This window comes from Rhincodon typus, chromosome 2 (genome assembly GCF_021869965.1).
Source record: "Rhincodon typus isolate 14 chromosome 2, sRhiTyp1.1, whole genome shotgun sequence".
In the NCBI taxonomy this organism is placed as follows: Eukaryota; Metazoa; Chordata; class Chondrichthyes; order Orectolobiformes; family Rhincodontidae; genus Rhincodon; species Rhincodon typus.
In genome coordinates this window covers 72,867,860-72,895,277 of record NC_063333.1, presented here as the reverse complement: position 1 = coordinate 72,895,277, position 27,418 = coordinate 72,867,860, and the positions used below count along the sequence as shown (strand labels likewise).

At 40.4% G+C, this 27,418-nt stretch overlaps 1 protein-coding gene across 2 annotated transcripts; it reads right to left on the bottom strand.

The window, feature by feature from the left end:
* Nucleotides 1-664: 664 nt before the first annotated feature.
* sdhaf3 (succinate dehydrogenase complex assembly factor 3) lies at nucleotides 665-26,648 on the bottom strand. Of its 2 annotated transcripts, XM_048617167.1 has the most exons (3): nucleotides 26,240-26,448; nucleotides 12,707-12,759; nucleotides 3,620-4,178 (listed from the first exon to the last, which is right to left on the bottom strand). In XM_048617167.1, the coding sequence occupies exons 1-3, from the start codon at nucleotides 26,411-26,413 to the stop codon at nucleotides 4,136-4,138; spliced, it is 270 nt and encodes an 89-aa protein (XP_048473124.1). In that variant the 5' UTR covers nucleotides 26,414-26,448; the 3' UTR covers nucleotides 3,620-4,135. The 2 variants fall into 2 exon arrangements, with proteins under 2 accessions (XP_020375334.1, XP_048473124.1); XM_020519745.2 differs by lacking the exon at nucleotides 12,707-12,759 and having other exon boundaries at nucleotides 665-4,178; nucleotides 26,240-26,648.
* Between the last annotated feature and the right edge of the window lie 770 nt (nucleotides 26,649-27,418).

Sequence of the window (27,418 nt, the reverse complement as noted above, 5' to 3'; positions counted from 1 at the left end):
TTATAGACTGAGCTGTCACTGTTACTCTAGAAAAGCTTGATTTGTTTAAAGCAGACGCTGAACTATGTGAGATAATGTGGAGTATTCATCAGCTAAATTTGTGATTATCATAGAATTGTGCTGCGTAAATATGTGGTTTGTTGGATGGTGTAAAATTGGTGAACAGTGAAAGTTAGCTAAGCTGTGGTCAGAGTTCATTAAAAGTAAGTGACAAGCATCTTACCAAGGAGACATAAGCATGCCTTAATAAGTTAATTGATCAAACTAACATGGAAATCACGACACATTTGTGATGTTTACCAGTTGTCAAACTGATCATTTGCAGGAGACTCAACAGTGTCAAGAGCGTAAATGCATGGAAAGAGCATAAAAACCCTTGTCTCACAACAAAATCAGCTGGCAAGAGTTCATCTGATCAAAGGCTAGAAGTTGAGGCAGAGCATGTTCATCATCTGTTCTGGTCTGATATTCAGACAAGCCGACATAAAAGGGTTCACTTGTGATTATAAGCATTATATGGTTAAAAGTTTATTTTTTTTTGTAGTGTATGTTCTTTAATGAAAAACATTGGGTATATTCCATTGTTAGAGCTGCCTTGGTTTATTGATATCCAGAGTAAACTTGATGGACCAGGAAAATTCAGAATAAAAGCCTACAGTTGTTGTTCAAGGTAAAAAGTTTGAATCTTTATTTCTGTTATATGACAAGGCCATTTCAAATAGTTCTTTTATAGTGTAAGATAATTCATGTTTTGTTTTCCTTCTGTACATAATTAACATTGATGTTCATTTGTCAAATATACATTGGCAACCTCTTGTGAATACGTTCACTGACCACCACAGTAAACAAACAACAAAAATAAAACTCACAGTCTATCAAGCCAGTTTGCATTTTGGGATCTGTCTTGACCAGTGTTACCATTAGCTGGAATCACAAAACCAGGAAATAGATATTTCAAACTTTATTTTATGAAGTTAAGATTTTGTTATCATGGGCAAACATGGCATATGTAGCATAAAAACAAAGCTCCAACTAATGTTTCATACAAATATTTAATTATTTTTGATTTGTAGTAGTTGAACAGTTAGTCATGAAATATGAGTTGCAGGCTTTGAGACATCAAATTATGGCAATGGTTGCCTGTATTATTCCAAAAATCAGCATGTTCAGAAATACTACTGAACATACAGTCCATATAAAGCCTATGTAGATTTAAACAAGTGAGTTGTATTTGAATATTTTGTGTTTAAATATCCTAATGATCTTTTTTGATTTCCTATTCATCTTCTATAAAAGGTCCATTTGAAAATGCATTCAACTTGTTGAAGCTAACAGCCTTCAGTTTTTGCATGATTCCTTTCTTGTGCAGAAACTGAGTCAAAATATAACACTTGTCACAGAGAGAATATTTATGCTTCCACTACCACATTTTCTAATACATTTCATTAAGAAATCTTTTTCTTGCAACTTTTCATATAACAAATCATCATACAGATAATCTTGATTTATGACTCTTATAAATTATGGTCAGTATTTTCAGTTTTAAGGGGCAGAAAGTAAATCATGGGCTGATCTATTATGACTAGATTTAGAAGCATAAGTCATTGTTTGTATGTTTCAGATTTAATAGGCTTATAGAATGCTGCTGTTCAGGGTACATTTTAATCAGAGTGGATAATAACAGCTAGTGAGTCATTTAAGAAGAGCATTTTTTTTATTTTTAGCTAAAGGAGTTGAACATAGGCAGCAAATTTGGTGTATGGATTGATACTATACTGCAAGAAGGAACATTTTCTGGAATATATTACCATTTTATAACATGTTTTTTCCAACAAGTTCCATGGAGTATATTTTTAAAAATTGAACACCAGAAAAATATGTATTTCTGACAGGAAAGTTTCCCAATGGCCAAGATTTTGTTAACACCATATCATTCCCAATATTGTGACCCAAACTGAGTACTGTTTTCAATTTTTATGCTTTTGTCTTTTCTCCAAACAACTATAATTAAAATTCTAATGCCAGTGGGGTGCATGAAAAACATGTGTAATTTATTTGGGAGGGGGAGGCTTTTAGATGAATACTGCCATCAACTGACATTGTTGCAACTACGCATGGTATATTACAGAGCTTCCTGTTCAACAATGGAGTCTGTACATCACTGCCAGGCTGTTTCACTATTTCGGAAGGTCATAGATGTTAGAGATGGGTGACCAGCGAAACAGAGTAACACAGTGGTTTAACAATGCTTCCATTTGCCTCCGGGCAGTGAGGGAAAGGCAGGGGGTGCTCTTTCTGGATGATGGCACAAGAAGATCCTCCTGCCAGATTAAGACAACCTCAATTGAAGTGGCGTAGGTGAGCAACCATGGATCACATACTGAATAGGAGCCAATATAAGAAATCAATTGATGACCAGTTCCAGTATCATAACTTCAACAGGAGTTGCTTGTGTAGTAAGCATTAATGCATATGAGCAAGTGGTCACCTATGCTACAAGAGTGAATCTATGATCAGCTTAAGTGTCACATTGTCATTGAATTCAAAGGGTTTGGCTATTTGGATTTTATGTGAACTTAGACACAACATTTGAATGTCAGCAGTAAATGTGTATTGGGGATTCATACACAAACAGTTAGGTGTCACTTGCCATATTACTGACTCTGCACTTTGTCATGTAACAGAAGCAGATCTGCAATTTCTGTGAAAGGAGGCGCAGAGGAGGAGTTCTTGACTTGAGATTCATCATAGCTGCTGAGGTGGAAGCAATGTATGAGGTAGTTTTATTAGTGGAAGAGCTGGACTGGCCAGGAATAACAGGCAATAATCCTGCTTGTGGCATACAGACATGTATGATGGATGGAAGTTTATAGTTAGAAGTTCTTGAATGATGAAATCACTACAAACCTCTCTACTCCACGCTTCACTACACCGTTCCATGCAGTGAACTGGTGTTCACCATGGATTCCCCCGTACACACCATGTTTGAGCATGGAAGAGATGCATGCAGAGGGTTCAAAACTAGAGGGCATAGGTTTAAGGTGAGAGGGGAAGATATAAAAGGGGCAACTTTTTCAAGAAGAGGGTAGTGCACGTATGGAATGAGCTGCCAGAAGCAGTGGTGGAAGCTAGTACAATTATAACATTTAAAAGGCATCCGGATGGGTACACGAATAGGAAAGGTATAGAGAGAGATGGGCCAAATGCTAGCAAATGGGACTAGATGTATTTAAGATATCTGGTCGGCATGGACGAGTCGGACCAAAGGGTCTGTTTCCATGTTGTACAGCTCTATGACATGAGACCATCACCTCTTCCAGGTCACACACCATCCTCGTTTGGAAACATAAAATTGCTTCTTCACCACTGATAGTTTAGGGAGTTACAAGTTTTGAACTGAACAGTGATGTGGGAATGCCTGTGTCACACAAAAAAATAGCAGTTCAAGAATATGGCTTCCCAAAAACTGCATCAGGAAAGCGAAGGATGGGTGCAGGCAGCATGGCCTCTATTTCAAAAGCAATACTTTATAAAACTTAAAATAATTACTAAATTTGAATTTTTTTCTTAAACACTGGCAAACCAAATAATACATAGTACTCGTGATAATTGCAACCAATATTAATTATTTAGTGATTTAATAGCATTGATCAAAACTGATTTGCATACTTTATCAAAATTGCAAATTGCTCAACATGTATTGTCATTAAAAATAGTTTACATAAGATTTGGTTCCGTATTCAAGGGATTTATTATTGAAAAATAATTTTATTGATCTTTCTGAAATATTAAATATTGCGAATATTACTATCTGTTCACAATTTACCATGTTGAAAGCAAACGGGCTGTTAAACTTTTGCTGAATACAAGACAATCACACTTCAAATCTTTGGACTATTATTTCTAGAAAACAAAATACATAGAAAGCAGATATAACAAGTACAACTCCAGTTAACTGCACATTATTGTGGTAATTAATAAATTACTTCTTGTGATAAGGGTCATCTTCATTATTGAACTGGTTTTGTAGCTTCTTGCATTAGTGTGTGTAACTGTCCAATCTGTTCTTCATTAAAGTCATTTAGTTTATTTGCTGTCAGGTCAATTCCATAGCAGGCCTTCTGCATGGGACGCATCACACTCTCCGTAGCTTGTGCCTGCAGTATATCTGCGTAAGCCTGAGAAAAGATAAAAATCAGAGTGCTGCATTAGAGGTTTTAAAACTTAAAACTGAGAAGTGCTCATTAGGCATGTCAGCAATGATTTTCTTTTGAAACAGGCTGAGATTAAAGACACCACAGTAACTGCACTAATGCATTAGTAACTGCTTTACCCATCAAGAAATGAACATAAACACTTATTGACTTTTATGAGGGACACCTACTGTTAAGACTATTCAGAATTTATTTTAATCTATATGCATCTGTTTGGTAATTAGAAACATGGAGGCCAAATGAGGATTTGGTGGCAAAGGAAGTTTGAGGGATTTGATTATAGATTTATACAAGGAAAAATGGAAGGAGACTTGGGTGGAGTCAGATGCTAAGAAATTCAAGGTAGCTTGACAGTTGCTGGCAGTGAGGATCAACTTAGAAAAGACCTATTCTAAAACATGATTCCATTTTACACTGCTAATCAGAGAACACTGCTCCACTGTACTAATCAGTAACAATATGTAAGCTACTCTTTGCTGATTCCCTTTTTATTACAAGCGTTATTATGCACAACTGAAAGGCTTTTGTCTTCCTACTACCAAAATTATTTGTGGTACTTTTATCTGTTTACCACCACAAGTAAATCACCCATATTCCAACTGATTAATGTACATACAAAGCCCATTAAGGACAATGCATAACACCACAGGTGAGGGAGAGCTAGGGCTAAATTACAAAGCAGAACCAAGAAGCAGATTACCACATGCGCTAATGGCACAGGGTCAACAAGATTAAAGAGGTAAACGCATGGCTCAAAGATTGCTGTGGGAGAAACAGATTCAAATTCATGGGACATTGGTATGATGTCCCTGTGTGGAGACAATTCAGCACGTTATCAGATCTTACAATCAGCACTATGCAAAACTTGGAACCGTTTGCAGCCGATGATAACTTAGCTGTTTATTCTCACCAGTCACATTTCACTCAATGGTACATGGTACAGCTCCACAAAAGTGGGTAGGGCTTAGTAAGATTATTAAAGTTTTCAAAAGAAATAATAAAACAGAGCATAGAAAGGGTCAGGAATCTAACTTAAGGCACAGCAAATAGGGGGGCAACTATGAGAAGCAGGCAGTCAACACAGGACTGAGGGTGTGGCCAATAGTATGATAGAATTCACCCTGCAGTTTCAGAAGTAGAAGCTGGAATCAAATGTAACAGTATGAGAATTGAGTAAAGGTACTACAAAAACAGGAGAAGGGATCTGGCCAGAGTTGATTGGAAGAGCATACTAGCAGGGAAGATGGTGGAGCAACAACGGCAGGTGTTTCTGGGGTAATTTGGGAGATGCAGCAGAAATTCGTCCCAGCGAAAAAGAAACATAGTGAGGGGAGGATGAGGCAACCATGGCTGGCAAGGGAAGTCAGGGACAGCAAAAGAGGAAACAATGAAGAACACAATGTGGTAAAAATTAGGGGGAAGCTGGAGGAAACCTTTAAAAAGCAGCAGAGGACAACTAAACAGGCAAAAATGGGGTAAAAAGATAAAATATGAGAGCAAGATAGCCAGTAATATAAAAGAAGACTGCAAGAGTATCTAAAAGGTAAGAGGGAGGCAAGAATGGTCAAAGGACCACTGGAAAATGAAGCTGGAAGATTTCTAATGGGGAACAAAGAAATGGCGAAGGAACTGAATACCCCATTTCTGAAGAAGGGTCCAGACCCGAAATGTCAGCTTTCCTGCTCCTCTGATGCTGCTTGGCCTGCTGTGTTCATCCAGCTCTACACCTTGTTATCTCAGATTCTCCAGCATTGGCAGTTCCTACTATCTCTGAAGGAACTGAAGAGGTACTTTGCATCAGTCTTCATGTGGAAGACTCGAGCAGCATACCAGAACTTCAAGAGAGTTAGGGAGCAGTGGTGAGTGTAGTGGTCCTCACTGAGGAGAAAGTGCTGGGGAAGCTGAAAGTCTGAGCATTTGAAAAGCAGTGACAGAATTGGTCCTAGTTAGCATGGATATACTAAAGGGAAATCATGCTTGACAAATCTGGAATTTTTTGAGGATGTGACCAATAGACTAGACAATAGTGAATCAGCAGATGTTGTGTATCTGGACTTTCAAAAGGCTTTTGACAAGGTTCCACATAAGAGATTAGTAAGAAACATCAAAGCTCATAGTATCAGAGGTAATGTATTGACATGAACAGAGAACTTGTTGGCAGACAGGAAGCAGAGAGTTGGAATAAATGGGTCCTTTTCAGAGTGGCAGGCAGTGATGAGTGGGGTGCCACAGGGTTCAGTGCTGGGACCTTAGCTGTTCACAACATACATTAACGATTTGGAGGAAGAAATTGAATACCATATCTGCAAATGACACTAAGCTGGCTGGCAGTGTGTGCTGTGTGGAGGATGCTAAGAGGTTGCAGAGTGACTTGGACAGTCTGGCTGGGTGAGCAAATACTTAGCAAATGCAATATAACGTGAGGATAAATATGAGGTTATCTGCTTTGGTGGTAGTTTGGGAAAAGGTAAGGTTGCAACGAGATCTGGATGTTGTGGTGGAGCAGTCGCAGAAGGCTGGCTTGCAGATACAGCAGGCAGTAAAGAAAGCTAATGGCATGCACTCCTTCATAACAAGAGGATTTGAGTACTGGAGTAAGGATGTCTTGTTACAGTTATACAGGGCCTTGGTGAGGCCACACCTCGAGTATTGTCTGCAGTTTTGGTCTCCTAGTCTGAGAAAGGACATTCTTGCTAATGAAGGAGTCCAGCGAAGGTTCACCAGAGTGATTCCCAGGATGGTAGGACTGACATATATGAGGAAAGACTGGATTGATTGGGCTTGTATTTGCTAGAATTTAGAAGAACGAGGGGGAATTTCATAGAAACATAGGTGATCCTGATCGGACTGGACATGCTAGATGCAGAAGAATGTTCCCAATGTTGGGGAAATCCACAACAATGGGTCACAGTCTAAGAATAAGGGATAAACAATTCAAGACTGAGATGAGGAAGAATTTCTTTACTCACAGAGTTATGAACCTGTGGAATATCTCCCACAAGAAGCTGTTGGGGCCAGGTCATTAGATATATTCAAGAGGGAGATGGACATGGCCCTTGCGGCTAAAGGAATCAAGGGGTATGGGGACAGGGTGGAAATGGGATACTGTGATGGCATGATCGTACTACATGATGGTGCAGGCTCAAAGGGCCGAATGGCATACTCAGAACAAAGAACAAAGAAAATTACAGTACAGGAACAGGCCCTTCGGCCCTCCAAGCCTGCACCGACATGCTGCCCATCACAACTAATACCCCATACCCTTCCGAGGACTGTATCCCTCTATTCCCATCCTATTCATATATTGCCTTTTAAAAGTCACTATAGTATCTGCTTCCACTACCTCCCCCGGCAGCGAGTTCCAGGCACCCATCACCCTCTGTGTAAACAAAACTTGCCTCATACATCACCTTTAAACCTTGCCCTTCGCACCTTAAACACATGGCCCCTGGTAACTGATTCTTCCATCCTGGAAAAAAGCTCCTGACTCTCCAGTCTGTCCACACCCTTCATAATCTTGTAAACCTCTATCGGGTCCCCCCTCAACCTCCGTCGTTCCAGTGCGAACAACCCAAGTTTCTCCAACCTCTCCTCATAGCTAATGCCCTCCATACCAGGCAACATCCTGGTAAATCTTTTCTGTACCCTCTCCAAAGCCACCACTGGCTTTGAACATAATATTCCAAATGTGGCCTAACTAAGGTTCTATAAAACTGCAACATTACCTGCCAATTTTTAAACTCAATGCCCCTGCTGATGAAGGCAAGCAAGCCATGTGCCTTGTTGACTACCTTTTCCACCTGTGTTGCCACCTTCAGTGACCTGTGTACCTGTACACCCAGATCCCTCTGCCTATCAGTACTCTTAAGGGTTCTGCACCTATTTTCTGTGTTTCTATGTCTGAGGGTGAATAAATCACCCATACCAGATGGACTGCACAGCAGTGTTCTGGAAGAAATAGTGGAGGAGATTGTGGAGGTGTGGTGGTGATCTTTCAGAAATCACTGGAGTCAGGGAGGGTCCCAGAGGATTGGAAAATGGCAAATGTAACACCTGTTTAAGAAGGTAGGGAGGCAGAAGATGGGCAACTATAGGCTGGTTAGCCTGATCTCAGTCGTGGGTAAGATTTTAGAGTCCATTATTAAGGATGAGATTGTCTGGTACTTCGAAATGTATGGTAAAATAGGGCTGCGCCAGGACGGCTTCATCAAGAGGAGGTCATGGCTGACAGAATTCTTCAAGGAGGTAATGAGCAAGTTAAACAAAGGAGAGCCAGTGGACGTGATTTATTTGGATTTCCAGAAGGCATTTCACAAGATGCCACACAGGAGGCTGCTAAATAAGGTAAGAGTTAATAGTGCAAGGTACTGGTATGGATAGAGGATTGACTAACTGGCAGAAGGCAGAGTGTATGGATAAAGTGGTCTTTTTCAGGATGGCAGCCGGTGACTAGTGGAGTTCTACAGGGATCATTATACATTGTCAATGTATAATGTAATGTTAATCTGGTCAAAGGAACTGAGGATATTGTTGCTAAGTTTGCAGATGACACAAAGATAAATGGAGAGAGAGGTTCAGGAGGTGGGGAGGCTGCAGAAGGACTTGGACAGGCTAGGAGAGTGGGCAATAAAGTGGCAAATGGAATACAATATGACAAAGTGTGAGATCGGAAGAACAGAGGAATAGGCTATTTTCTAAATGAGGAAAGCCTTTGGAAATTTGAAGCACAAGGGACTTAGGAGTTCTAGTTCAGGATTTTCTTAAGGTTAACATGCAGGTTGAGTTGGAATTTAGGAAAGAAATGAAATGTTAGCATTCATTTCAAGTGGACAAGAAAATAAGAGCAGGGATGTATTTACTCTTGAGGCTGTATAAGTCTCTGGTCAGACCACATTTGGAATATTTTGAGCAGTTTTGGGCCCATTATCTAAGAAAGGATTTGCTGGCCTTGGAGGAGGTCCACAGGACATTCACAAGGCTGACTGCAGGGATGAAGGGCTTGTTATATGAGAAGCAGTTAGGGTGTCTGGGTCTGTATTCGATGGAGCTTATAAGGATGAGGGGGCATCTCATTGAAACTTATAGAGTACTGAGAGGCCAGGATAGAGCGAACATGGGGAAGATGTTTCCACAAGCAGGAGGGACTAGGACATAAGGGCACAGCCTCAGAGTGAAGGATGACCCTTTAGAATGGAGAGGAGGAAGAATTTCTTCAGCCAGAGGGTGATGAATCTGTGGAGCTCATTGCTGCAGAAATGCCAAGTCATTGAGTGTATTTAAGACAGAGATAGACAGGTTCTTGATTAGTAAATGGATTACAGGTTGTGGGGAGAATGCAGGAGAATGGGGTTGAGAAACATATCAGCCATAATTGAATGGTGAAGCAGACTCAGTGGGACAAAAGTTCTGATTCTGCTCCTATATCTTATGGTCTTATGGCACAGTTTGGGATTCATGCTCCTCTGAAAAAGAATAAAGTACTTTAAATTACCGCTCAATTGCTTGATTAATTGCCCTAATTGACTGCCAACCTCTATCTTCCTGAGAAGGTACCACCAGAATTATTGCACAGAGATAGCTACACTTTGAATAACCAGCACAGTACCATACTACCTCAGAATTTCAGCATTCAGTGCAGTTAGTGAATGCAAGGGTAAAGTCCATTCTGACAACAGAACATTATCTTGCTCGATTATTTACTTACAAAGTGAAGTGAAGCCAAGGACAGTGGCAATGTTTCACAACAATTTTCTGACATGACCCATTTTAACTCAACACCACTTATATAACAACAATTACTGACAGGCAACAAATGCCCACATTCCTTGAAACAATATGCAAAACAAAAACTATTGAAAATTAACATGACATGACACTAGATGCCAGCAAAAACAAAAACAAAGAGCATAAACCACCATAATAACATTCAATGTATAATTAAACTTTTAAAATTATAGATCAACATGTAAATAATAAATTTAGATATGAAAGTTCGTGTTTGTGAAGTACTTTGCCCTTCCTCCCCCTACGTATACAATCCGAAGCCCAATTTCTAACTCCTCCACTAACATCACCCCCCCAACCCCACCAAAAAAAAAAACTGCTCCCCGATCACCACACATACACCTCAGCTGGCTACTAAGATTCGTACTCCACTGTTTCTGACACCACATGCGAAACCCTAATTAGACTCTGGCTGCACTAGTCCTGCCTGTCAAGACCTGGGATCCACACAATGTAATGTATTCACTGAAAAAAAGAATGCTGAAGATCACAGCATGTCAGGCAGCATCCATCGAGAGAAAGTAAGCTAACGTTTCGAGTCTAGATGACTCAGGCAACTATCCACTCCCAACTTGCTGCATTTCCCTGAGACTCACCATTTTACTAAGAATCAAGTCCTATGGTTCCACTGGACACCCCTACCCCACCGTGGCTGTCAAGACCTATGACTCCACCAAGTAGATGGGAACAGAGTGCAGTCACATGATGAAATGAGTGGTGGTTCCCCTCAGCCCTCTTCTGACCTCATTATTGACAGAACCTTTTTGGGCTGTGAGACTCTCATTTCCTGCCTTTGACAGTAATGGAGCAGCTGTGGGGAGGCAGAAGTTGATAAAAAGGGGGAATTTTATCCAAAAGTTTGTATTCTGCCAAATGGGGTAAATCCATCTCGCCCAGACAAAATACACAAGCACTCATTTTACATCTTACATTTCAGAAAACTATAATATTACAAAATATTATAATGTCAGATGAATGACATTGGATTGAACTGTGCCTATCAGACATGATATTAATTTTAATTGAACATTCACAACATGGTGTGAGTTATGAGATTCATCCAATTTAGTAAAGCATCAATCAGCACCATTAATATTGTAAATGCTTCAGTTTTCAATTTACAAACTCTAGGGTTGAACTGGGTTATCAGTGCTTCTTTTGGATTTAATCTACAAATGGAACTGATTTTTTGAAGAAGTGAACATGAACCCCTACCATCACCTATACATGCCTGCACACAAAAATACTGAATGTTATTCAAGCAGATCAAGAGTTTCCTAATCTTAAAAACAGAGGCAATAATTCCAGATGGGTTCCCGCTGTCAATATGAAATTGTATCATGGCTGTCACTCTGGGACTGACAGTACACGCCATCATAACTTGTCAATAAGTTTTAGAGGCCAATCAAAGAGCTACAGGATGCAATATAATCAAACTACTCATTTTTGTTTAGTTTTCTAAACAATAATACTTAGGCCCTGAATATTCCAGGCTGGAAAGCTGATACAAAGCAATTACTTCCCATGGTGGATTTAATTGCGTACCTCTAAAGAGAAAAGGTGGGTGGGGGTGGGATAGTTGTACTTTTCATCTTGTCTGGAAAGTTCCTTCCTTTATACCCTTGAAAAAGATCAGTGGAACTCATATGAGTGAAACTTAGCATAATTCTGTTTCACTCCTTCGCTTGCCTTTCTTTGATATATTCAGCTGGACTTTAAACACTACTCCATACCACATGGGCAAGATATATGAGGCTTAAAATATCAGAAATCAAGCATTACTGACCCCACTGCTGACTGTTTAAATATTTACTAATACAAATTAGTCTACTGACTGGGCTCCAAAAAAAGGCAGGTAGGCCCTAATTGGTATTAAAAAGTTGTAGCCCAATCATACCAGCACTGTGACTTAAACTCTATAATAAGTTGGGGTGTCCCACCAGCTGATCTGCATGGCAGGCATGGTTACTACTGAAGTTAGCTTTCAGTTTTGTGATATATCCCAACAGGTTATGACCCCAATGTCCTGTGCAGGCATTGCCCGGTAAACTACAGTCCCAAATGACACATTTCGTTCCAAGCCATCATATCCTGGCTCCACCACCCTTTCTCTACCAGTCCTAATGCAATATTGGGGTCACTAATATTCAGAAAGAAGACCTCAACCTCTCAGTGCATGTGGTAGCCACCTTTCCGTACCATTAGTTAAGCTACATGCAAATACAGTCTTGATTGCAGCTTGCCTATGTACAAGGCAACCTGATTTTTCAAAGGGAGCTTCAAACTGGCACAATGGGTGTATACACTGTTCGCCATATTGGATGTTTAGACATGCATTTTGTTTAACCTGAATACAGCACTGTCACAATTACGGATATTTATAGTATTTGGACTAGATCAGAGTAAGAGCGTCACAAAACTGAAAAGCAGCAAGATGAAAGTAATGGAGGATATCTTTTCTGTCAGGTTGGCTCACAGGCAGCATCTGACTCACCAAGCAAAATCTGAACTCATAATATAATATGACACATTAGCACAATATTGCAGCAATGAACTTCACTGTCATTGGTGTCATACTTTGGATCTGACCTTAAACTGCAGACATGTCTTTCCATTCAGATGGATATAAAAAAATCCATTTTTATCTTGTGTTCTGGCAGAGATTCCACCCTCAACCAGCACCAGAGAGAGATTAATTGATTGCTTACCTCAGTTGCTGTTGGTGGGTTATTACTGTACACTGATCGATTAGCATGATTGCCTAGAAAGCAATATTTATGAAACTTCAAAACTAATTCAGTAGCAGTCAAGCTTTTCGGTACTTGGAATGATATGAAGGTACATAAACAAGTAGAATTCACTATTTTCTTTCAGGGAATAAAGCTTTACAATATACAGTCAGATTGATTTCTGGTTTGGGCAAGATCATCATGATAAAAGTTGCAAATTACCTCTAACAAGATTCAACTGAACTGAGGGAAGGTTGGAACCATTCCCTAGCTGAATGCTAAACACCAAAATAGAAAATTAGCTGGAATATTAGAATTTAATTATATAGCTTTTAAGAGATTGGTTCTCTATCATAATACAAAGTAAAAAAATTACTGCAAGATAACTTGATAACAAGATGAGAAGAATTTAGATGCACTTTAAATATTTCTGGATTGCATGCATGATAATAAAACTCTTTATAATTATGAACAAATAAAGTGTCAAGATAAAGGAATCACTTTGGAAATACTACAATAAAATTGTGAATTGGGTGCTACCAAGGTCCGTAAAAAAGTTAAAAATGGCTCCTGTATCATATGTACATGCTTCGGCCCGAATTGCACTGGGTGCCATTCCAGTCAGAGGATCAACAGGCACCTAAAGTCCACTTGCAGCATGCAGAGCAGGAAGATCATGGTGTCAATCACTATGCAATGCATGTTATCATTTTGGAGCTATCCACTCCAGCTTTTCCATACTGTTACAATGTTTTATACTCTATAGGGAATGATCTGGTTTGTTAAAAATGGCTGGCGCATAAACCAGTTATTTTCAGGCAGAGTGGCCAAGTAGAGTCTTTTCTTGGCATTGTGAACAACTGCAAGAGTGAACAAAGGTCTTGCACAACGGGAAAAACTGCTAGAAGAGCATGCCGGGGGAAAAGAAAAAGAGATTTCAGTACCATACAATATCTACAATGGGCCTTTATGGAGCAGGTCAATTGAAGAACAGATTTCATGAGTTCTGTGATGCTTTAGAAGACTGTTTGCACATTAGTATTCAGAAGCAAAGTGCAACAGTTTGAGCTTCCACTGCAGCACTCAGACACTGGATGGAAGGGGGCTTGAACTGAATTGGAGACTGAGACATTGAGCATCAGATGCTGCATCATAATTAACTCTACAGCAACATTTCTCCTAAGCTGTGCAAGAACTGACGTTCCAGCAATCGGAATAGCATGCTAATCGCAGCATTGACTTCCAATTCAGGAAGTTGTTGCCATACATGAGCCTCAGAGGCCTGTGCAGCCAGAAAGAAAATTAGAGGAAATTTTGCTCCACAATTTATGCTCGAGTTTGCCACCAGTTACCAATGCAAAATTGGACACCAAGTTTGAAGCAAAAACCTTCAATAAATAGTGCAAAACTGTTCTATTTTCCTCAGCACTGAAAGTAGCCTTTTAGTCAGGCTTTGTACATGGCAAGCATTTGGAGGAGTACACCCTATCATTGCTGATGTACTTTTGGGGCAAAAAGCCTTCAAATTGTATTGGGGGTGATGTTCTTTCTAAGAGAGCAACTAGAGGGCTCATATAAAAGACAGAATGCAGATTTCATCTCTATGTTATCCTTTAAATTATGTTGCACCTATGAAATTAAATTGTATGTTTTCATCTTCATCGTCTTCTTATTGGTAGGTGAGTGGTGGAGATGTGGTGAATTAAGCTAGTGGTGCAGATGGTAGGAACTGGCATTTGAAACCACTTACTTTGACCACTTGTGAGACAAATTTCTTCTGGTTTTGCATCAAAGTTTTTGAGACCATACACCTAACATTGATTTCTGTAGAAATGAGTTCCTACGGACTTTAAATCCTATGTCTGGAGATCCTCCCAAAGAAGAAAAAGTACATTCAATTCTCCTTTTTAATCCTGTTCTTCCACCGAAATTTCCAGTAACATACTGAAGAGGTGGGAGCCTGTTCTCTCGCAGAGTCATCCATTCTTCACTATCTTCCTAGGTCAGATTCATTTGTAGCTATTTTAATCAACTTACTCAGACATGTTATGATACATCTCTGCAATAGGTTGGACTTGAACCTGGGCCCAGAAGTAAGGACACTATGAATGCACCACAATAGGTCTCAGACTTATTTGTAGAATCACTCCAAACATCTGCTTCAATCACAATGCACTACCCCTTTAAAAGGTGCAAGTCAGTTTTAAGTAGTGCAGCTTAGTAATGATACATGCTCAGCTAATGTGCGCAGCCAATGAAATGCACATGAAGCGTTGGCTGTACACAAAAATCATTACAATTAGCAGGCAGCACAAATTCATAAAGGAAACAAACTGATGACAGTGACTCAGCAGAATGTTTTCCATTGTCAGTTTCTCAGTAGTGCATCAAAACTGACAACTCCTATTTCTTAATTTTGTGCTACTGCATTTTACTTGTTGTCTTCCCTGCACTCTGAAATATTGTAATTAAGATTCTTCTGTATTAGAATCTTTTCCACAATCTCAAAACTGTGGAACTCCTATATCCTTATGATTTTAAAAGCCTGAGCTTGGCTTCCTCCCAATCACAATCTGATTTTTTTCATTCACTCTTTTCAACTTTGATGTTCTATACTCTGGACTTTAACCCTTCATCTAGGTTTCTCTAAAAAAAGGAACATGGTCTGCATTTCTAAGGAAGCAATCTGAATGTTGTGAAAATTAAGAAAAAGGATTTCAGCAACATGTAAAATAAAATTTTCTGAAGTCTGAGTTTTGAAGAAGGGTCACCGGACACGAAATATTAATTCTGTTTTCTCTCTATAGATGCTGCCAGACCTGCTGAGTTTCTCCAGCAATTTCTGTTTTTGTTTCAGCAACATGAGGTGGCAGTCCTTCATCTCAAAAGACACTGCTTTGAACTTTGGTTGTCAACTGAAACACATAATTGATTTTAAAAATTATCTCCAATTTATCTGAGAGTTTTTTTAATCTGTAAATCAATAAACTTGGTGAAATATTCAAACTTAAATTTTTCACACACATTTGGTGTTCATGGGCATCTTAGACTCTGCCGTTCTTCCTCGGGTAACAAACAAACTGTAACATCAGCCTACCAATGAGCGCTTGGCTTGAATTCACAACTTTTTGTCCCAGGAAACTGTACAACCAACCTTGTCCAAATTACTCTTAAATCTTAAGGGACAACTTGTAATTTGCAGAACTGACTGCTGATTATTCTGTACCTGACAAAAGTATATCTCAAAATACATATCTACTGATAAAATTAGATACACTTTCTATTAAGTTGAAAGCATTGGAAAAAGTTTCTCACAGTATCAACTTTTATCATGCATCTTCTCTCACAGTTTGTCTTTAAGTGTCAACTTAATTATATTTCTTCCTATCTTCCAAAAGGTATTAACTCATGTCGGGATTTAGGTAATTAAATTCCAGTGCCATATCTGGTGCGAATCCAACAACAAAGTAAATAACTGGCAGGCTATTTGACAATGGGGAACAACACAACTGACCCCAACTTGATCTAAATTCCCAGACCAGTTTTCAACTGCATTTTCAAATGGCAATCTTTCCAACTAGATCCTAAATGATTGACTTTAACTTACAGAGGCATACTGGTAATGTCACTAGACTAGCAATCCAGAATCTCAGGCCAATGTTCTGGGCACACGGATTTGAATCCAACCATGGCAGATGGTGAAATCTGAATTCAGTAAAAGTCTGGAAGAAATAGATAACCTTGTGATGACCATGTGAACCATCTGGAAATTTGCCATCCTCACCTGGTCTGACCTAGGTGACTCTAGATCCACACAAGGTCTTAACTTCCCTCTGGACAAGTGGGGAGGGGCAATAAATGCTGGCCTAGCCAGTAACACCCACATCTGGTAAGAGAATTTTAAGTAAGTATTTACAAGGTTTTAGCACAACTTCCATATTATTGTCACCTGTAGGCTGGATTTATGTAGAATCAGGTAAACTCCATGAATCTTTAGAAATGAAAGGCAGAATTCAGACATGGAAGTCACACCTTTGTCTTGGATATCAAATTTTGCCAGTGGGGAAAGGGGACAGCGCATGACTCACACAGGAGTAAGATCTGATCTCTACAGTGTCATTTGAACTAAGTGTTGATTTCCAAAAGGCACCATTTTGGCTCGTCAAAAGAACCTTAATTCACAGTATGGGAGCTAAAAACTGAAAGGAGACATACAAATGCCCTTGAATGGCAGGTAAATTCTGATTAGCTGATTTTTAAACCAAATCCTCTACTTTATAATATGAAAAGGCTGAAGCTATCAATTAAAACAAAAACCTCTGCAGGGTAACTTTGGTTCATAGACCATTTGATAATCTTTAGAAGTATATAGTACTATCAGTTGTGCAGCTTCAATTGGGGTCAAAAGGCCTACTGTGTCATTATGAATGCTTAGCTGAGTTTCAAAAGCAAAGATTACCTCAGCATGGTGTACTGAGCTCACAGTTAGATTGAGTTTAAACAGCACTAGATAAATGCCAGGCAATAATATCGAGAATTTCTAAACATAGCCCCTTGATATTCAATGGCACTACCATTGCTGAATCCCCTACCATCAGTACCCAGGAGGTTACCATTGACCAGAAACGGAATTGGACTAGTTTTATAAATACTGTGGCAACAAGAGCAGGTCAGAGGTTTGAAATCCTGCAGTAAAGAACTCATCACCTAGCTCCCCAAAGTCTATCCATCAGCTGGAATGGTGCCACTTCAACAACATTCAAAAGGCTTAATATCGCCCACTGCATCATTTATTTATTATTATTAATTATTGAACACTGGCTTCCAGGGCTGTTGGGCCAACTCTACCCTGTCCCCACATCCCCAGAGCACTGTATACTCAAAGCCCAAATTAGATAAATCAAAAAGAGGTATGCTCCTTCTGCAGCCTGCTGCCACACACTGTATACTTTCCCCACTTTGAAAGCCAACTTTTCTCTCTGCTTTCAGTTTCTCAGTTAATGTTTACCTGATGATAACAGTTTCTTCATATTCACATTGTAAACATTACGATCTTGTTAAGAAAGGTCGTAAGGATAAAGCCAGCAGTTAGAGACCTATCAGTTTAACTTTGGTGGTGAGGAAACTTCTAGAAACAATTATTCAGCATAGAATTAGTAGTCTCATATGAAAAGGTGTGTTGATTAGGAAGAGTCAGCATGGATTTCTATCGTGTTTGACTAACTTGTTGGAGGTTTTTTTGATGAGGGGTGGAAGACTGAATGGCGATAATGCAATTGATGTGGTACACATGGACATCTAGAAGACTATATATTGACTCTTGGAATATGCACGTCACTGGCTGACCAGTGTTTATTGCCTGCTCCTAATTGCCCTTGAGAAGGTGGGTGGCGATCTGCCTTCTTGAACCATTGCAGTCTACGAGCTATAGGTTGACCCACAATAACCTTACAGAGAGAATTCAGGATTTTTACTTAGCGATAGTGAAGGAATGGCAAAATATTTCCAAGTCAGGATGGTGATTTGCTTAGAGAGGAACTTACAGGTGGTTGTGTTCCCATGTATTTACTGCCCGTGACCTTCTAGACGGAAGTGGTCATGGGTTTGGAAGGTGCTGTATAAGGAACTTTGGTGAATTTCTGATGTTTGATACATTGTCACATAACAGACTTGTGAGGAAAGATATAGGTCATGGTATAAAAGTGACAGTAGCAATGTGGATGCAAAATTGACTGAGTGATAGGAAACAGATTAATGGTCAATGGGTAATTTTCAGCCATGGGGAAGGGTTATAGTGGAGTTCCCCTTCTGCACTCTCTTCAAGACATTCACATCTTTCCTATAAGATAGCAGCCATACTGTGCATAACACCCCATAAGGTCTAACAAGTGTTTTATACAAATTCAACATCACCACCTTGCTCTTATACTCTATTCCCTATTAACAAAGTCAAGGACACCGTGTGCTTTATTAACTACTCTCTACACCTGTCCTGCAAAAGTCAATGATCTGTGCACAAAAACACTCAGAACTCTGCTCCTGCACCCGCTTTCGAATTGTAGCCCCACTTTTATTTTGTCTTTCAATGTCTTCCTACTGAAGTGCATTGCTTCACACTTCGCTGCAGTGAACTTCACCTGCTACCTATTCAGCCACTCCACATAGATGAATTGAATGTCATTCTGGAGTTCTACCCTGTCGTTCTCACGGTGACAATTTTTCCAAGTATCGTGGCATCTGAAAACTTTGAAACTGTCCACTGTGCACCAAGATCAAGATCATTGACAAATTATTCATAATACATAACAAATACTTTACTTTGGTGCTTACAAAAGGTATTGTGACTTGCTAACATCCACAACACACCCTCCCAGGCAACAAACCACCGCCAATAAAATGGTTGCCATGATATTAAGCATCATGATCCCTCTTGAATTTCCCATTATATCAATATAGTGCAGACCATCACTGATCAGAAACATAATTGGACCGATAAAAAATATGGTCTATATAGCGTGACTACAAGAGCAGATCAGAGATAGGTGATATGGTGAGTATCTCAGTTCCTGATTTCCTAAAGCCTATCATAAGGCATGTGTTGGCATGATGATGGGCTACTTCCCAGTTGCTTGGATGTGATCAGCATGAGTGCCACTGAAAAAGCTTGATGCTATCCAATAAAAAACAGACTGCTTTATTTCCTCCACCCCGTTAAGCATTCACTTAATGACAAGGCTGCATGTGGTTCTGCTTCAAATAATGACCATAGACAGGGAAGAGTTTTTCGGTCTGTGGTTGGGGAGCAGAGATAGTGTCAGGAACTGTAGTCAATAACTTCTGCCTTCTCGATATTTAATTGGAGGAAATTTCTGCTCACATTTTGTTAGATGTTGAAGATGTAGATTTATAAATTAGATGCAGTCAAGGAGCCAAAAGTGAGTTAAAGCTGAGTGACCTAAGTGTATAGTTACACAAGATTGTTAAGGAGATGTAAAAAGTTAATCCAGAATGTTATTTCAGCTGAGACAGAAAGTAACACAAGGACACTCATGTTCAAACTAGTAAAAAGGAGCTAAGACTGAAAGATATTCTTCACACAGTCCTGGTACTGTGAAGCAGTAATTTTTAAAAAAAGGACAATTTGATATAATTGGGGAGGTTCTCTGGCTGAATGTACTAAGATCTATTAAAAGCCTTCTTCATCTGTAATTATTTTGTGCCTGTCTTATACAACTTGATATTTGCTGTCACAATTTAAGGCATAAACTTCGTATAATTCCCACCCACAACAATGCAGAGAGTTTTGTTTCTAATTTCCAGAAGACTTGAGAAAAATCTTTAACCTTTAGTCTATTTCAGGTGAGAATTATATCAGAATAAAACAAAAAGTTATTTTTACCTTGCAGCATCTTTAATGTTTTTAATAAAATTTTCTTGAATGAACATTTCAGGGCAGAATAGCCCCTCCTTCAGAACTGTAACCATTTTAAAGCAATGAGGTATTCAAGTCTTTAGTGCCATCTAATGGAAAATTGCAGAGCTACAATTATTTACAAATCTTGCTCATAGCAAGTCAGTTACAGCAACCTCTATGGTACAAACACTCCATGTCCATGTTCTAAAAGAAAATTATATAAGATAAAAATTCAGCACAAGTGGCTCTATGATATGTGGATCTTAATACGGTAGAGAAGCTGTGCATTTTGACAATTCCTTAAGTGTTGCCATCGGACATTCCTTGTAACTGATAGGAATGCGAGGGTTGAATGTCATCTTCAAGGTACACCATTGGTTACACCTTGTTAATCTAGTTATGCCTGAATTCTGCCCTCTCTCTTTCAGACAATCCTTTCTTACAGCACCTCACCATTAATATTAGAACTTTAAAGTTCATTATTCTCATGTGGTTTTTTTGAAAGGCCAAAGAGATCAAATCTATGACTTTCTTTGTACATCCATTCAGTATTCACCTTTATCAATTCAGATATTTTCTAATCAACATGTATAGGCATGTTAATACACACCTGTTGTGCAGGTGGGATTTAAACCTGGACCTTCTACCTCAGAGGTATGGACACTACCATTGTGCACCCATAACCCTCTTTGATCAATTTTGATAATTTCTAATCAACAGGTTCACATATGCTATTGAACAACTGTAAAGCAGGTCAGATTGAACCCAGGTCACCTGACTCAGAGGTAGGGTTACTACCACTGCAGCACAAGACCCATTCTTTTACCAGTTTAGTTTTAGCTTTTAAATATTATCCTTTGGTTACAAATGCATATTAACATCCCTGACTGGCCCATACCATTAATTGCTTAACGCTGGCCACCATGGTTGCAATCAGTTTTCTGACCGAAACAGTAAAAATTATAGTCCGTCTAATATGAGATGGTGATCTAAACAGAAGCTTTATCAGAAGAACACTGCCAAGCAAAATTTGAAATTACATTGAAAGTGACTAAAGCTTTTTCAAAGAGGTAGGTTTAAGGAGGGCCTTAAAGAAAGAGAGCAATATGAGAAGGCAGAGATGTCTAAGAATGAACATAGAGTTCAAGGCATAGCAAACTGAAGATATGGCTGTCAGTGGCAATAGATGATGCAAAAGAGGCCAAAGCCAGAGGAATGGAGGCTTCAGAGGATTACGAAGTGCTATTGTGTGTGTAGAGGGTCAAGATGAACTGTAGACCTGAGTCTGACTTTGGTGCTGGGTAAGTGGCTGGAAGTGATTCTGAAATATAGGATTTATATGCATTTGGAGAGACAAGGAATGATTAGGGATAGTCAGCATGGTTTTGTGCAAAGGAAATCTTGTCGCACAAACTTGATTGCGTTTTTTGAGGAAGTAACCAAGGAAACTGATGATGGCAGAACAACAGACATTATTTACTTGGACTTTAGTAAAGCCTTTGATAAGGTTCTGCATGGTAGACTAATTAGAAAAGTTAGGTCACATAGGATTCAAGGCTATCAATTTAATACAAAATTGACTTTACAGCAGAAGACAGTTGTGATGGAAAGTTGTTTTCCGGACTGGAGGCCTGTGACCAGGGGTGTTCCACAGGGATCGGTGTTGGGTCCACTTTTGTTTGTCATTTGTATAAATGATTTAGATGAGAATATAGAAGGCATGGTTAGTAAGTTTGCGGATGACACCAAAATTGGTGGTATAGTGGACAGTAAAGAAGGTTATCTAAGATTACAAAGAGATCTTGATCAATTGGGTCAATGGGCTGAAGAGTGGCAGAAAGAGTTTAATTTGGATAAATGCAAGATATTACATTTTGGTAAAACAAACAAAGCACAGGACTTATAGAATTAATGGCAGGGCCTTTGGTGGTGTTGTAGAACAGAGAGACCTAGGGGTTCAGGTACATTAATCTTTGAAATTTGCATCACAAATAGGTGTTTAGCATGCTTGCCTTCATTGCTCAGATCTTTGAGTATAGGAGTTGGGACACTATGTTGAGGTTGTGCAGGAGGTTGGAGAGGCATCTTTTGGAGTACTGTGTCCAGTTCCGGTCACCTTGTTATAGGAAGGATATTATTAAGCTGGGGAGGATGGATAGACTGGACTTTTTTCACAGGAGCGTAGGAGGCTGGGGGGTGATCTTATAGAGGTTTACATAAGTAGGGTGAATGGCAGGTTTTTTTTTTACCTGGGGTTAGGGATTTCAAAACTAGGGGGCAAAGTTTTAAGGTGACAGGAGAAAGATTTAAAAAAGACATGAGCAATTGTTTTTACACAGAGAGTGCTTCATGTGTGGAATGAACTTCCAGAGGACGTGCTGGATGTGGGTTCAGCTACAAGGTTTAACAGACATTTAGATAAGTATGTGAATAAGAAATGCTTGGAAGGATATTGGTCAAGTGCAGGCATGTGGGACTTATTTAGTTTGGGATTATGGTCGGCATGGGCTGGTTGGACTGAAGGGTCTGGTTCTCTGCTGTATGACTCTATGAGCTCACAGAGGAGTGAGAAACATAGGACAGAATCAAGAAAAGGATGATTCAGATCTATCTCTGACTCCTACCTTCCCTTACTCGACATCTCTGTTTCCATTTCTGAGGATAGACTGGCCACTAATATCCGCTATAAACCCACTGACTCCCACAGCTACCTGGACTACACATCCTCGCACCCTGCTTCCTGTAAAGACTCCACTCCATTCTCCCAGTTCCTCCCATCTCCGTCACATATGTTTCGATGAGCCTAACTTTGACAAGGGAGCCTCCGAAATGTCCACCTTCCTCTTCAACTGAAGATTCCCCAGCACCGTTGTTGACAGGGCCCTCAACCAGATCCGACCCATCTCCTGATGTCCGCCCTCACTCCCTCTCGTCCCTCCCGCAACAGCGATAGACTAATTAATAAAGTTAGGTCACATAGGATTCAGGATATTAATTGGATACAAAATTGACTTAACAGCTGAACTTGTCCTTCCTACCAGCATCCACATCCAGAAGATCACCAGCCGCCATTTCCACAACCTCCAGCGAGATGCCACCACTGGACATATATTCCTCTCTTCTGCCTTCCACAGGGGTCATTTCCTCCGGGACACCCTGGTCCATTCTTCCTAAACTCCCAACCTGAAGGGTCAACTTTCCTGCTCCTCTGATGCTGCCTGGCCTGCTGTGCTCCTCCAGCTCCACACTGTGTTATCTCTGATAGCATTTGATATGTTTAGCAGAATAATAACGGACAGCTAAGTCATTTGTCTAACAGGTACAACAAATCTGCACCACTTGGCATTTAATTTAGCAAAGATGGTGATCACACCAGAAGAAACAACCAGGGTTAGAAAGGGATAAGACAGCAGACAAGGTTAAGCAGACTAGGAGAAGAACCCAAAGTGATTAGGGCCATGCTGTCATCACAGTGGTGATAAGAAGTATAGCCAGGTTGTGATTCTTTAATAAGGGGCAAGGTGCCACATGTGGGAGTTCATTCCTAGTGAAAGCCAGGACATTATCCTGCACAATAAGGTGCATTGTAAGGTCTTCTTTGTGACTGAACAACATTCTGGAGCAAGATGGGGAAGCAGGAAGACAGTGAATGAGGTGAAGCACGTAATCTTTTTTATATAGAAGAGTTAATTATTTAAACAATAAGGGAATGAGACTACCTTTGACACTTTAGTCCCACAAGAGAGATGTTACCATAGAGTATGGATAACAGATGCATTTTTACAGCCATGGAATGCTTGCTCTGCCACCTGCTGGATTTTCATGTTATGACGTCAATGAGAAACAAAAAAAATCAAAGTGAAGAATAATGATGGATGTCATCAGTGTCACTCAAGTCCCTTCTAAAATTGAGTAATTGTAACTTGCCTAATTCTGTTTCCAATCATAGAATACTCTAAAAAGAACCTTAGAACAAACACATTCTCAAATGCTAAGTTTCAACCTCATCAGATGTTTCCCTAACCTGAATTTTTTGCTCGCATTTCATATTTTCAGCAAGTGCAGTATTTTGGCTTTAAGGTAAGATAGCAACTTTGCAGGTGATCTATTTTACTATTCCTGTGAAAAACAGAATTGCTACCGCTGTTTTCTCATGTAAAATGTGACAATAAAAAGTTTCAACATCTTAGTTTTAATCCCTAAAGTGAATTACTTGCTGTGGGATTCCTAGCTTCTGAACTGCTCTTGTAGCCAAGCATTTACATGGCAAGCAGCATCTGGTCCGTAATAATATGTTCAACGATGCTCAGCTTGGGTTCCACCAGGACCACTCACTGGCTTGGAGGAGAATTTTTAGGTCGTGGTGTTCCCATGTATCTGCTGCGCTTGCTCTTCTATGGTAGTGGTCATGAGTTTGGAAGGTACTATCTAAGGATCTTTGGTGAATTTCTGCAGTGTGTCATGTAAATGGCACACACTGCTGCTTCCTAGCATCAAAGATGGAGAGGGTGGTGTTTGTAGATGTGGTGCTAATCAGCGAGCTGTTTTATCTTGGACAGTGTCAAACTTCTTGAGTGTTGTTGGAGCATCCAGGTCAGTGGGGAGTGTTCCATCACAGTCCTGATTTGTGATTTGTAGATGATGGACAAGCTTTTGGGAGGCAGTTGGTGAGTTACTTGCAGCTGTATTCATAGCCTCTGATTTTCCCCTTTAGCCACAATATTTATGTATACATATATGGCTAGTCCAGTTCAGTTTTTGGTTAATGGGAACTCTAGGATGTTGATATTAAGCGATTCAGTGACTGTAACACCATTGAATGTGAAGGAACAATGGTTAGATTCTTCACTTTTTAGAGAAGGCCATTGTGTGCTGTGAATGTTACTTGCCACTTATTAGCCCAAGTCTGCATCTTGACCAGGTCTTGCTGTATTTAGATATAGGCTCTTTCAATATCTGAGGCATCTCAAATAGTGCTGAACATTGCGCTGTAAACATCCCTGCATCTGACCTTAACATGAATTAGCTGAAGATAGTTAGGCCTAGGACACTATCCATTGGAAGTGAGGCTGGTGTGGCATAGCGGTAGTGTTCCCACCTCTGGGCCAGGAAGCCTGGGTTCACGTCCCACCTGCTCCAGAGGTGTTATAACACATCTGGCAAGCAAAAGCAAATCTGCCTCACTATCACTGGATTTGCAACATGGTAAAATTAAACTTTCAATGAACTTCAGAATTCCCTCAATTGTTCCTAACGAGACTTTACGAATAACGGATCTTGGATACAAAGTTTAGGATTCTTGTGGTGTCCTTACCTTTGGACCAGGATACCCTGGTTCAAGACCCACTTGCCCCAGAGCTGAATCTCTGAATATGTTGATTAGAAGATATCTTTCAGTCCCTTCACTCATTTGTACCAAATAATAAATGAGAAAGCCCTGGGACGGCTGGAATGATCTGGAAGGGAGGTGTTGTGGCACAGTGATAGTGTCCCTAACTGTGAACCAGAAGATATCGGTTCAAGTCCCACCTGCTGCAGACGTGTGTCATAACATATCTGGGCAGGTTAATTAGAAAATATGCTGAGGAACTCCTGCAGAGATGTCCTCAAACTGAGGTGACTAACAACACGACCATCTTCCTTTGTGCCAGGTACAACACAGTGAAATGTTTGCCTCCGATTCCGATTGACTCCGGTTTGGCTAGAGCTCCATGAAGCCACGTTCAGTCAAATGCATCGTCGATGTCAAAGGCTGTCACTCTCACCTCACCTCTGGAGTTCAGCTTTTTTTTGTCGATGTTTGAACCCTGATCAGGCCCTAGAAGTGAGCAGGTTATTGCTAAAATTCCACCTGATAAGATGGTGACTGGCTCGGGATGATTTGACTTGCCTTTTGTGTACAGGATATACCTTGTCACTTCTCGTTGAGGAGATGCCAGTGTTGTTAGCCTACATTATGAATCCTGCGGGCTGGCAGTGGGGTGGGTGAGGGAGGATATGAAAATCAGTGCCGTTCTCCCTCTCTCTCACACCAGCCCACCATGTGGCCCAGTTAAACATCCGGTTCTCACATCCCGTTTGCCTCGAGATGTTCCTACCTCCCACTCCTTCAGGAACCTGTTCGCCTCCTCCGCTCCGACCCCTTTGCTCCTCCTGAACTCCTCGCGGACGTAACGGTCACCGATCGCGCGCAGATCGTCAGGCAGCAGCCGGTGCACGAGCAAAAGCCGTTTATACAGAGCGCGCACCCGCCCAGCCCCGGCCGACGCCATCCCGTCTCCCTGGTAACTACTGGTATCGTGAGTGACCTTACCCTCACCGGAAACACCCACTCTCGGATCTTCCTACTCAGGTACGACACATATATTCCTCCGAATGTCGGTTCCGTCCAAGGTCCAGGGTGGGGACGGGGAATCAGGACATACCTTCCCCACTCCAAACCTTTTCTTCCTTCGAACTAATCTAAATAGGAAACGAATGCAGTGATAAATGTCGCCTTTTGTAGAGTGTCTCTCACTTCTTGACTTTTTTTTGTGACATTGGTTCAGAAAGGCGTCTTTGCTGCTGGTCGGATCATTGATCTTGCTGCACGAGTTTCTGTTGGCCCTTGATTGGATGTTGCCGTGGAAACGTCGTCTCCAGCCCTGAGGATGATCGGGTCCCGGGTGAGAATGGAGCGTTTCATGTGCAGCCGATTTACAAACATAAATTAGAAATAAAACACAGTGGATGCTAATAATATGAAACAGAAACAGTACGAATAGGGGCTGTTTAGCCCATTGTGTTTCTACATACTTAATAGACTCCCCCCCCACCCCAATCTCTAGCCATGTTGGACTATAACCTGGTGTCGTGTGATTTCTGACCTTGTCTAGCCATGTAAGTCTTCAGCTTTTCAAAGTATTTTTTTAAACGTACCTGAGGTTTCTGTCACTGTTACCCGCTCAAGCAATGTAGTCCTGATCCCACCACCCTCAATGGAAGGGGAATCCTCAACTAGTTATTTGTAGCCATGTTGATGGGATCAGGTCCTTGCAATCCAGTGTCTAGCCTCCTAGCACCTCACGTAAAATCATCTCAGCCTTTTTCATTCCAAAAGTAAACTCCATAGGATATCCGAGATAGTAGAAACTGCAGATGCTGGACAATCTGAGATAACAAGGTGTAGAGCTGGATGAGCACAGCAGGCCAAGCAGCATCAGAGGAGCAGGAAAGCTGACGTTTCGGGTCTTCATTTTCTGAAGAAGGATCTAGACCCGAAACGTCAGATTTCCTGC